The sequence below is a fragment of the Nycticebus coucang genome, chromosome 16 (genome assembly GCF_027406575.1).
Source record: "Nycticebus coucang isolate mNycCou1 chromosome 16, mNycCou1.pri, whole genome shotgun sequence".
NCBI classification, from domain to species: Eukaryota; Metazoa; Chordata; class Mammalia; order Primates; family Lorisidae; genus Nycticebus; species Nycticebus coucang.
In genome coordinates, this window is record NC_069795.1 from 15,193,845 (window position 1) to 15,206,790 (window position 12,946).

The 12,946-nt window shown below is 40.2% G+C and overlaps 1 protein-coding gene across 1 annotated transcript; it reads left to right on the forward strand.

Moving 5' to 3' along the window:
- Positions 1–240: 240 nt before the first annotated feature.
- CLDN17 (claudin 17) lies at positions 241–1,505 on the forward strand. The gene has a single exon (XM_053565425.1). It carries the CDS (start codon positions 415–417, stop codon positions 1,090–1,092), a length of 678 nt encoding a protein of 225 aa, XP_053421400.1. The 5' UTR covers positions 241–414; the 3' UTR covers positions 1,093–1,505.
- The last annotated feature ends 11,441 nt before the right edge of the window (positions 1,506–12,946 follow it).

The following is a 12,946-nucleotide window of genomic DNA, read 5'->3' on the forward strand; positions in this document are numbered from 1 at the left end:
TCCGAGTGACTTTTGGAGAGGAAGTTTTCTGGTCTGTAATTAGCAATCCACAATGGAAGCTGTGACACTTAATTACAGCATTGCTAATACAATAATAATATGAGAACACTAAAGTTGAATATGCAGTATTTCTTGACACACCTCTGGCTACTTTCTTATTGGCTGGGAAACAATTATATATGACTAGTAAATAATTCATACAGAACTGAGTGCGTGTGTACAGAGGCTGCATGTGTTTACAGCAGGTACTTCTTGTTAGGCCAAGTTCAGTTGCTTTTGCTGTTTGGATTAAAACGTTATGGGCAGCAGCTGAGGTGAACGTCGTCCGAGATTGCTCTAGACTCAGCCCTCCACTATCTGAAGCGTGAGCATCTTCTGCCATTCCAGACTGGACCAGTCTTAAAAGCAAAGGCAATGGCGTTTTATCCCCTGCAAATTGCTGGGTTGGTTCTTGGGTTCCTCGGCATGGTGGGGACGCTTGCCACGACCCTTCTGCCTCAATGGAGAGTATCGGCTTTTGTTGGCAGCAACATTATTGTCTTTGAAAGGCTCTGGGAAGGGCTCTGGATGAACTGTATCCGACAAGCCAAGGTCAGGCTGCAGTGCAAGTTCTACAGTTCCTTGCTGGCGCTCCCGCCTGTGCTGGAAGCGGCCCGGGCGCTCATGTGTGTGGCCGTCGCTCTCGCCTTGATCGCGCTACTTATTGGCATCTGCGGCATGAAGCAGGTCCAGTGCACAGGCTCCGACCAGAGAGTCAAAGCCTACCTTCTGGGGACTTCGGGAGTCCTCTTCATCCTGACAGGCATCTTCGTTCTGATTCCAGTGTGCTGGACAGCCAACATCATCATCAGGGATTTCTACGACCCAGCCATCCATGTCGGTCAAAAGAGAGAGCTGGGAGCCGCTCTGTTCCTCGGCTGGGCCAGCGTTGCCGTGCTCTTTATCGGAGGGGGCCTGCTCTGCGGGTTCTGCTGCTGCAACAGGAAGAAGCAAAGAAGGCTCAGATACCCAGCCCCTGAGTCCCGCGTGCCGCGCACGGATCCGCGCAGGAACTTGACCGTGCTCAGTAAGACCTCCACCAGCTACGTCTAACTGCGGAGTGCGCTCAGTGTGCTTTATAAGGTCCTTCCAGAAACTGTAAGTACACTCGGCAGGAGAACTGGCCTTATGACTGGATCTAAACTGAGATGAAAATTTCAGTTTGCCACCTAAGGTAGCAAGTAAGACTTCCTTGACCATTCTGACCCCCTGTGTTTTAAATGCATTTACTATCATTGGACTTATTCCCCATTCCAGTTTGCAAAAGTCAAGTATGTTTGCAACCACCAGCAGATGTACAATGATAAATTATTCACTTATTTTTTTTACCATAATAGATTATCTGATAAGAACTAAAAATGCAATTAGTAATCCATACCAATAAAGCATATGCATTTTCCAAAACCTAGTCTGTTATTTTCCCTTCAAATTATTTCTTATACTGTATAAATGGTGATTTTTAGTTTTTTTTTTTTTTTTTTAGTGACTATCCTGGAAAGCTCTAGACATCAAATAATGATTTTTGGTTAAATTTATATGAATAATAAAATGGCCATTCAATGAAGAGTTTTGTTATTTCTTTAGGAAACTCTAAACACTTTTAGGGAAAAGTGAACTCTGATTTCTCTTAGGAAGATAGATTTTAAGAAGATAGATTTTAACTCCTCTAATAATTTATACAGTTAAACTTGCTTAAAAATACATATAAAGGAAAAAAAAAAAAAGAAAAAAAATACATATAAAGGAAAATAACATACAGATGAAAAATAACATGCTTTTGTATCCCATGATTTGTACCTACAAGCAACTAGAAGTGTCTGTCTTAATAAGGCACACCATTAGGTTGGGGCCTGTGACTCAAAGGAGTAGGGCACCAACCCCATATACAGGAGGTGGTGGGTTCAAACCCAACCCCAGCCAAAAACTGCAAAAAAAAAAAAAAAAGGCACACCAATAAAAGGCTATTGACATTTGGTTCTCATCCAGAGGATATACGGTCCTACTTTAAAAATTGAGGTTTGGGTGTTGAAGGGAATGGTTTCAGTTCCTTGTTTTATTCTTTAGTCATGGTACAGGTCTTAACATGCAAAACAAAATGAGGAATCAAGGTAATGATTCAGGCAATTAGTCAGGCTAAAATAAATACCTCCTTTTAAAATTCTCTAATAAAAAATATGTACGGTGAAAGTATTTGTATTTTGTTTTACTTGAATGATATGCATTATTTTCTAAATTCTCCACTTCTCACATGTACATACAGGGTTAAAAATGTGGTGTTTAGGTGGAGTGAAGATGGGTAGGGAGGGTATATGAGGCAAGCCCTCTCCTGTGGTTTGTTTCTGAATAGCTCTAATAACTTGTGAATCAATCAATGTTTGTATATACATTTTTAACTGTTCAAATATTGTGCTTGTTTTGTAATAACAACATATTTAACTTATAGTATATAATTGTAATAAAAGGCTAAAACGTGTTTGACCAGTATTTATGTATGTTCGTCTTTGCTATAATAAAATAATAAAATAACACAGGTACATATTACAATGGTGTTGATGTATTTAAGTGTATAGTCAATTTGAGAATAAGTTTCTGTCCTCAAATGATCATCTAGTGACTCTGAAACATTATATCAGTGATAACTCAAGGTTAGATATTGATGTCATATCTTCATTCCCTTCTACAAACCGCCAGCAAGTCTGTTGAGTCAAACCCTGGGTAATATAAAACTGTACTTAAAACATTAGCAATACTTAAGTGGTAAGTACCACATCATGTAAATATCTTCAAATTTATTAGAAATAAAAGAATAAAAACAGTGATTGACAGGGATTTTTCCTAAGATTATTTGCTTTATCAGATTTAATTCAGAAAAGCCTAACGTTGGGTGTGTTGGAAGAGTCATTTATTTTATGTAATCATACAAGGAAGCCATCAAGACAAACAAGATACATGCTTAAAGGTTCTCATGGAATCATTTGTCTTACCCTGTGGCTCATGCAGATATATTTACCTCTACAAGAATAGGTTCCTCAGTCTAAGTGAGAAGGCCCGTCATTCTCAAAGAGGAAAGACGTCTAACACCTTGGTGGAATCATAATATTATCAGCTATTGAATATGGGCAAAAATGTTAAAAACTAAGAATTACATTGCTTAGTTTTATTAGTCATGGTGTAGTTTAGTAAAAACTCTTTCTACCTCCTCCCTTCTGCTTCAGTACTTCTCCCATTGCACAGAAACAAATTTTACTAATTTTTGATGAATTTCAAGATGTGTTACAAATGTCTATCTCCTACTACAAATGCTGGTGTGCAAGAAATGTATCCATATTTTCTAAAATGTAACTTAAATTCAAATTATTGGGTGCTTCCCCACATACTTTCTAGTTCTGGAGTCTTTTGCAGGGCTAAGCACTGCTTGCTGGTGGTTTCAAGGGATCAGACCACAATCATCAGTCCCCACAGGTAACTAAGATGTTATTGCCCCTGTTCACATAGTCTTTTTAGGCTTCTCGGTTCTATCAATTCTGTCATGTTAGCTATCTTTTTTGAGACTCTTGTTCTAGGATGCTTGAATCAGTGGATTTAAATTCCTATTGCATATTGAAATTTTGAAATATACCAATAAAGCTGGTATTGAGATGATCTATCCTACTATTTCCCATAGTCATGGCCAAGAACCTGACTTGCTGACCTGGTTACCAGCTGTCCACGAGTAGTAGTGAGGGAAATGGCTACTTCCCACATAATATACTTTTTAATTTTGCATCCATAGCTCTCCTCCCCTTATTAAACAACAACAACAACAACAACAAAAACTGTTCAATTTCATAGAGGTTTTCATAAGCAAAAATGTGTAGACTGAAACTTTTCTAGTTTGCTTTTACTTTATTTGTTCTGTATATTCAGAACATGCATTCCTGGAAGGAGAACCACCTTCTGGAATGAGAACCAGGGAAAGGGGAAAAATATAAGAAAGGAAAAAATTAAATTAACAATGCATAATATTCAGAAACACATGGTTGGAAATGTTTTAAAAGTTAGCACTTTTACAATTTACAAATTTAATTAACTGGCACTAACAATCATTTTTATTTGCAAAAAATCTTGATATATTTAAAGATTGATGGGCTTTCTTGCTCCTCACAGCTACCATGTACTGTAGACAGAATAGGTATCATTATCAATTTTGCCTACTACGAGAACTAAAACTGATGAGGTTATTTGACTTGGCCAAAGTCACATGAAAAATAATTAAGAAATAATATACACGCAGTATAATAGCTTGAGGTTTCATCAGTATGGATCCCCTCATCTCACAGAGAAGAGAGGAAACAATGGAACTTAGAAATGTAAAGAGAGTCCTTGACCTTCGAGTCAGAAAAAAGCATAAACTCTGAGGGGATTATAGGCAAAGAAAAACATGGCTCAGTGAGAACTATGTTTTCTTCATGCATAAGATTATAAAATGATTTCCTTTCATTTCCAAAATAAAGAGTGGCTATAATTAGGGATCTAGGAGATCAGTGTACCCCTGGGAGGGAGGGCCTGGTGGCTTTCTAGTCTAAAGATAGAAGACTGCCTGGAGATTGGGGTGCATGAAAAAGATGGACACTCAGATGCATTTGAGACTCCAAAGGCAGGCAGGATCTGTGTCGTGACTCAGGTGAAACTGAGGATATTGACTGAGTTTTTTTTCCCATGACCTAATTGTGTTGGGGGATAAGAGACATCTCTGTGATGCATTTAGTCTGACAGCCTAAAAGATAATGTCGCCACATTTTCCATAGCTAGAGCACCATAGAAGCAGGGGAATAACACCCACTCATTCAAGAGTGCACAGCACACTGCCAGACTACCAAGTGGGGACACAGCAGTAACACACAGGGGCGTGCAGGTGGCCCATCATGGCCTGGTCTGTTTGCCCTCAGATGTGTCCTTTGCCTTGTCTCTTTCTAATTTGTATCCTATGGCTGTTGATACCCATGGGCTTGGCAGGGTGTGCCAAGAGCTGGTGGTAAGAGTGGTTCTTCTGAGGTACAGGCAGTTCTTTATTCTATCTGTAAAGAATTGAAAAGCTATAATAAACCAGATAAATATTGAGTCTGTCCTTTATTATCATCACATGCTGACATTTCCAAATAATGTCACCGATTAATACATTCTTGATAAACAAATGACATCATCTATTGATTTAAGTCCTGAACAATCAATATTATTACTGATCATAGCAATAGGCAGTGTTGTGTGCCCCCCCCAAAATTATATGTGACAGTCCCAACCCCCAGTATGTCAGAATGCAGCTGCATTTGAAGGTAGGGCATTTATAGAGGTAATTAGATTTAAACCAAGTCATTGGGGGTATGCCCTCATTTGATATACCAGGTGTTTTTATAAAAAGAAATTTGGACACAGATAGGTATAAAGGGAAGGCAATGTGAAGAGACACAGAGAGAAGATAATCATTTACAATCCAGGGAGAGAGTCCTGGAACATTCTTCCCTACAGCCTTGGAAGGAACCAACCATGCTAATGCCTTGATATCAAGCTTGGATCCTTCAGAACTGTGAGAGAATGAAGTCCTGTTGTTTAACCCTCCATTCTGTGGTATGGCAACCCTAGAAAACTAAGACAGATGGGTAGATCAATGGATATATGGATGATAGATAGAAGATTGATGGCAGGAACATGATGGATGGATGATGCAAAGACAGAAGATGGATTGATACAGAGATGATGGATAGATGCATGTGATCTGTGCTACAGCTGGGTAGAGAGACGTTATCCATGCACAAATGAACAGGTGGATAGACATTATCTATGCCACAGTGAGCCCTAGTACATGAGGACTTGGCTTCATGTGCTTGTTGCAAAGGCAAATGAGGTATTTTCTCCTCAGGTTCAGATTGCACAAGGCATGACTTTCAAATAATCACTCCCCAGCCACTCTGCTTTGCTATTTTAATTTTTAACACAATGAAAACTTCCACTCATGTTATAATAACAGGACGGAAGTAACTCAGGGTCTGTTTTGATGTCTTCATGATATCTGTGCCACAGAAATGAGAGCCACAAACTACAGCTAGCCCGAGTGACTTTAACTTGTTATGAGCTCTCTGGAATTTCTTCAGAATAATGTCTATTAAAAATGTACCCCATAAATGCATTAATGTATGCATTATCTACTTCTTTATGATTTAATAAAAAAACAAAAATAGAAAAATGTTTATTAAAGTATAAGTGATAAAAATGTGTTAACTTGACAGTCATTACTTAAACCAATTTCTCTCATGGAGGAGTGCTGCATTGCTCCAGGTCAAGTTCATGACCCAGGCCACTGAGGCTGCCTTTGCCAAGCTCCTGTGTGCAGCTACCACTTGCTGGGTTTAGCTGACAGGAGGCACTGTGAAAAACTGAAGGGCAGAGGCGACAGTGTTTTTCCCCCACACCCCAGCTCTGCCAGAAGGGACCAACTTAGGCCTCGCTCTGCCCTCTGCCAAGCAAGCCTCATCCTTGGGCCCAGCAATAGTGCCTTTTCTTTTTGGCCCATAGTCAGCAAAGTACCAACTTTCTGCCATGGTTATTGTGCAGGAGGCTTCATGGTCTGCTCTCTGGTTTCATAACTCTCCCTCTAATGTGTTAAAGTCTATTTATTTTAATATTTAGAATAATTTTGGTTATCCTGCTTGGATCTGAGAGATACAACTGAAAATCATTTTGAAATGGGAACATCTCAAGGAGGATCCAGGGTGAATCATGAAAGTTTCTAAGTATCAGGTCAATGACTCAACTTTGCATGAGCCCACAGCACTTAGATACAGCCCTGAGAAAAGTAGGCACTCTCATAGAGTAAGATTAAGTTTGTATTCCATGAAACAAGGATTAAGTTCAGTGTTTTAAAATATTTCATAATCAATCATGTGTCAAAACATCACACATAGGAGATGGCAACTGTCTCCTGAGAAAATGAATGACTGGTGAATTAATGAATGAACAAAACATTAAGCAAATTATTAAATGAAAAACTGCCCATTAAGAAATTATGGCAAATGAAACATGATACAAAAACAAAAACAAACAACAACAACAAAAAGCCCTTTCAGATGGGCAGAAGGTGTAGTCTGAATTCAGATTGCAATTAATAAAGCTCAGAATTTGCTGGTAAGAAATAACTAATAAAATATTTAGTAAGAAGCAAATTACCAAATAGACATAACTATAACAAAAAGACTACAATTTTTACTACAATAAAGATGTATCAGATGTCTTTCATAGCTGGGTCGCTTGAGGCACGAAGAATGCTTTCATTGGACATAGATACTCCCTTATATGCTGAATACCAAGGTTGATTGTGAATAAAGATTTGGGAGAAATAAAGTGGTCAACTAAATCAACAAGTTACAATAAAGAAGAACTAAAAGTATAACAAACAACTGATAACAAAGAGAAGGTACAACCAGAAAGGGGGCAGGAGAGACTATGGTTCTGGAAGGCAGAATTTCAATAGGCACAGAGGGGAAAAAAAAGGGAACATTCAATTTCACGTGGAGGAACATTTTTGTTTGAACAGTGGTTATTTCACTGGTGACGACTATTCTCAGGAGCATTGTAGGTAGCACTGCTTCTGGTACATTCTTCTCTTCTCCTATCTAAAGCTGATGACTGGGTCAGAATCCTAGAATTATGAGACTGGAAAGGATCGTGGAGGAATTGAAGTCCAGAGGGGTAGCCCATCTGGCTAGCTCCTCTTCACTTCCATCTAGTCTGACACAGGGCCTCCCTGTGCCCATCAGCCATCACCCAGACTGAACTCTCACCTCAGGAAACAGCTGCCCTTTAACTTTTCACTCACCTTCTCTGGCATCAACTATTACTCCTGTCATTTAATCCACATCTCAACTTGAACCGAGACCTCTCCCTCCAGCTTTGAGCTTCCATTTATATTGCATTTGGGACTTCCTGAAATGTCCTCTATGTTTACTATTCTCAAAAAGTTGGACTCATCTAACTTGCCAAAATTGGTTTCAACCATCTTGTCGCAGTTTTTAAAGCCTTTCTGAATATTTTTTCTTAAATTATTATTGGGAACTCTCTCCTTAAAGGTTTTTAAAGACACAGTTGTTTTTGTATTCCTTCCCTAGATCACCTAGGCACTTACTTCCTTTGAAAACTCACTCATTCCAATTGTTTCAACTGCCGGTAAATGACCAATTGTTCAGTACAAAGAACCCTTAACTAGGAGGCTTGAGTTTATTATGTGGCTCTTCCAACCAAACTGAGCTTCATGTTGTCATCAAGGAAAGTATGGAAAGAAACGTTTTCAACGTGTGCTATATGTTTATAAGTAGACATCTGTATATGTAAAGTAAATTCTATGTGAATTCACAGAGAGAGACTATTTAATTCTCATTCCTATTTTTATATGTTGAAAACAACTAAATAATAAAAAACCTTTCTGAGATGACTGGTGCCGCCACCCATACCACCTCATCCTGAAAGAGCACGCCCTTGTCTACGCAGAGCACTTCCTCCCTGGATAAGGAGGGTAATAACCACCCTCTCTACCTGCAAGGCCCACTGTGAGGATAAAATGACCCAGTGCCTGTGAAAGCATTTTAATCACAAAGCATTATGTACATGTAACATATAATTACTATTATTATCTCCCAACCGTCCAAGTTTTAAGTTCTTTGTCGTTCTCTAGCTTTCTCTCTCCATAGGGAATTTCACTTGTATGCCCTTTTGCCCTTAAACTTTAGCAAGAATAACGTTCATTAGGTTTTTCCTAAGCCTCAGCTTTTACCAATTTTCCATTACTTTCATAAGTGTCACAACTGATTTAGTCCTTCAAGGCAGTGGTCCCCAAATGTTTTGGCACCAGAGACCAGTTTCATGGAAGACAATTTTTCCATGGACTAGGGGGAGGGGATGGGGGATTATTTGGGGGTGATTCAAGAGCATTACATTTATTACACATGCCATTTCTGTCTTATCACAGTGTAATATATAATGAAATCGTTATACAACCTACCAGAATGCAGAATCCCTGGGACCTCTGAGCTTGTTTTCCTGCAACTAGACAGCAGTCTCATCTAGGGGTCTCATAATCTCATTTTGGCTTGCTGTCTCGTCAGAAAATTCTGCTTTTAATTTGAGTTCTTTGAGGATTCTCCAAACTTCCTTCCAAAAAGGTTGCATTAGTTTGCAGTCAAGTCTAATATGAAGCTAGTAGATGATTTAATACCCACGTAACAGAAAAATGTGAATCAATTCAAGGTGGGCATAGAGGGAGGGGGAAAGGGGAGGGGGATGGGGGATGAGTGTGCTCCCACTTAATGGGCATAATGTTAGGGTGTATGGCACACCTCTTAGGGGAAGGACACAATTATAAGAGGCATTTTACCTAACAAATACAAACATTGCAACCTAATTCTTTGCACGCTCAATTAACCTGAAATGATAAAAAATAAATAAATGAATACATTAAAAAAAAAAAAAAGGAAAACCCTGCCTTACAAGTATAGGATGTTGGAAATGGAAGCAGGCTTTTTGTGCTTTTGTGGCAATCTAAGAATATTCTGCCTTGACTTTAATCCAAAACTTTGGATTTGAAGTCTCAAACTTATTTTTTTTTTTTTTGTGGAGACAGAGTCTTAGTTTATTGCCCTCAGTAGAGTGCCGTGGTGTCACACAGCTCACAGCAACCTCCAACTCCTGGGTTTAGGTGATTCTCTTGCCTCAGCCTCCCAAGTAGCTGGGATTACAGGCACTCCCCACAACGCCCGGCTATTTTTTGTTGCAGTTTGGCCGGGGCAGGATTTGAACCTGCCACCCTGGGTATATGGGGCTGGTGCCCTACCCACTGAGCCACAGGTGCCCTACCCTCAAACTTACTTTTAAGGCCATTGTTATCTGTGATCTCAAGCAGTTGATCCTCTTCTAGCATGGACAAAGTCAATTTACCCAACTTATTCACAAATGGGCCACAGACACATTCATTCTCAGTTTGGGGGTCTTTTGTTGTTGGGAGTTTATGCTCAAAGTCTTTTGAAAGCTGAGATAGGTGATCACGCACCAGCCAGGAGGAAGAAGGCCCTGGCTCCGTCTCTTCCAAAATCTCTGCTAATGTTTGAAACATATCAAAAATCCCAATGTTTTATTATTCCGGCTTGGCTTTGACTGCAGCCACTTTACCTGCCTAGCTGAATGCACTGTCATTTTCCCCCTGAAGTGACAGGTTTAGTTTGTTGAGCAGGTTGAATACATCATCCAGTAAGTCAGTAGTGTGACCTATTCTGCATCACAGAAATGTGTTGCTGGTGATAACTGTTTTTTCTAAAAGAAATCTCTAGAGTGTCTCTTTGTAACTTAAAAAGTCTCACCAGTGATCTATCTTCGCCCTACCCACTTCTGTCTAGAAGGGAAGGTACATGTGGGTGCCCCATGTCCATCTCCTCATGGAGCTCCACAAACAGACGTGAGTTGAGGGCACACACTTTCATGTGGTTGATAATTTTAATCACATCCTGCAAAACGTTGTTTAGCATTTTTCAGGTAGTCAGTATTTCTCTGTGGATGACACAGTGTGCAGCCTTGCATTCAGAGGTGACCTCTTTGGCTTGAGTGCTATAACCAGAAAGCCGTCCGGTCATGGCAGCAGCTCCATCCATGCATGTACCCTCACAAAACGACTGATTCAGTTTCCCTGACATGTAATCATTTGAAGACTTGAATAGTTCTGCAGCTGTGGTGTAAATTGGCAACAAAAGTGCACATAACATATCCTCATGCACATCCTCCTGAAAATGTATCACACAAAAACAAGGATTGTCACCTTGCTGTCAATAGCGGTGGTCTCCTTAACCTGGATTGTATACCATGGTAACTCATTAAAACTTCTCTAACAATTGTCTCCAATATTCTCTACTATTTTATTAATTCATCTAGTATTGTGCTATCCAAAAAAAGCAAAATGTGCTACCTTTTTTTTGAGACAGAGTTTCATTTTGTGGCCCTCGGTAGAGTGCTGTGATGTCACAGCTCACAGCAACCTCCAACTCATGAGCTTAGGCGATTCTCCTGCCTCAGCCTCCCGAGCAGCTGGGACCACAGGTGTCCGCCACAACGCCCAGCCAATTTCTGCTGCAGTTTGGCCAGGGCCAGGCTCGAACTCACCACCCTCAATATATGGGGCCAGAGCCCTACCCATTGAGCTACAGGCACTGACAAAATGTGCTACCTTTTGAACAGCAGCCTTTCCTAAAAGTTTACAGCAAGCATCCTTAGCAGCAGCCAGGATCAACTCTTCACCCAAGAAGCTAAGTAAAAGGCTTCTTAGCTTTCCAATGCGGTTTCCTCTAGGAATGATGCTGTCAGTGCAGACACATTGGTGAAGAGCTGCCTTCCATAATTTCTTCTATTCTTCTTATTCATGTTTTTTCTTTTGAAAAACTCCAAAGACTTGCCTTTTAATGCAGCATGCTTGGTCTGCATGTGGTCAAGCAGTTTTGAAGTTCCATAGCTTCATTTGATAGCGGGCTGTCCCATATTATACAAAGTGGGCCTGAAGAATGTCAATCACCTGTAGAAATGAAACGAACCCATAATTTAAGTAGGACTCTAGGTATTTTCTTTTAAATACAGCTTTTGTTTTGTTATCTGTCTTAGAATCTTCTCATCCTTGGGTCTTTTCTTTTGAAAGAAGCTCCAGTGATGTTTGCTTTTTATTTATTTATTTATTTTTTGCTGGGGTTAGCTTGTGGGTTTACTAAAACTGTGAGGAAGACAAGTGTGCAGTGTGGCAAACAGGCATGCGAGGACAATTAAAATAATGGGCTGGCCGTGGATGGACTAAAATAAGTGTTGGATTCTGACTTAAAGCCTGCCGACAGACATAGCTTTACTATTGAGGATGTTCACTTGCCACTATGAAGCCAGCCACCAGATGCGGCTTCATTGTCACTTGTCACTCCCTGATTGGGTTTTGATAAGGTTCTGCAAGCAATTGATTTCCTATGGTCTTTGTGCAGTCCAACTTGTCTGCTACTGATAATTTGTATTTGCAGCCACTCCCAAGCCCTAGCATCGCTGCCACCACTCCATTAGGGATCACCAGACGTTAGATTCTCACTTGAAATGTGCATCCTAGATGCCTCACATGTGCAGGTTACAGTAAGGTTTGTGATCCTGTGACAATCTAATGCTGCTGTTTATCTGACAGGAGGTGGAGCTCAGGCAGTGACGCAAGTGATGGGGAACAGCTGTAAATACAGATGAAGTTTTGCTCACTTGCCCACTGCTCACCCGCTGCTGTCTCACCTGGCTCCTAACATGCCATTGACCAGTGCCAGTCCACGACCTGGGGTGGGGACACGACCCTCACACCTGGATGATTGTGCATCTTGGCTTATCTCCTATTTTGCTGAAGTAATAATTAATAACATTCACTTTACCTCTCAGAAGTCCAAGTTTGGATGGTAAATTATATATTCTGCCTAAGGTCTCTTTAGATGCTTCCTTCTTTTACCTCTACCTTCTCCATTGTTGCTCGCCACGCTCTAAAATGTCACCAAACACCCTATTTCTCCCTTCTTTACACTGACTTAACCCAACTTCTCCTCGTCTACATTCCTGATTACCCCTTTGCCCTCTTTTCACCTTGTGAATCCCTCCCTTTCATGCGTCTTGCATAGACAAGCATGGGTTCTCATCTCCAAGCCAGGCTGTTATCATTTAACTTCCTTTATTAGACCTCACGTGCTTGATAATCTACTTTCAATTATCCCTTACATACTTTACTTTTCATTCCTCAGCTCTCTGTCTTGAAACTATATGTTACGACTCTGAGTACATACAAGTGGTTCAACCCGTCTCATGTTCCATCAATTACACACATTCACTCTAAATCTGG

Bases quoted from the DNA above. Each gene is read 5' to 3' on its own strand.
- CLDN17 (XM_053565425.1), top strand. From the start codon at position 415: ATGGCGTTTTATCCCCTGCAAATTGCTGGGTTGGTTCTTGGGTTCCTC.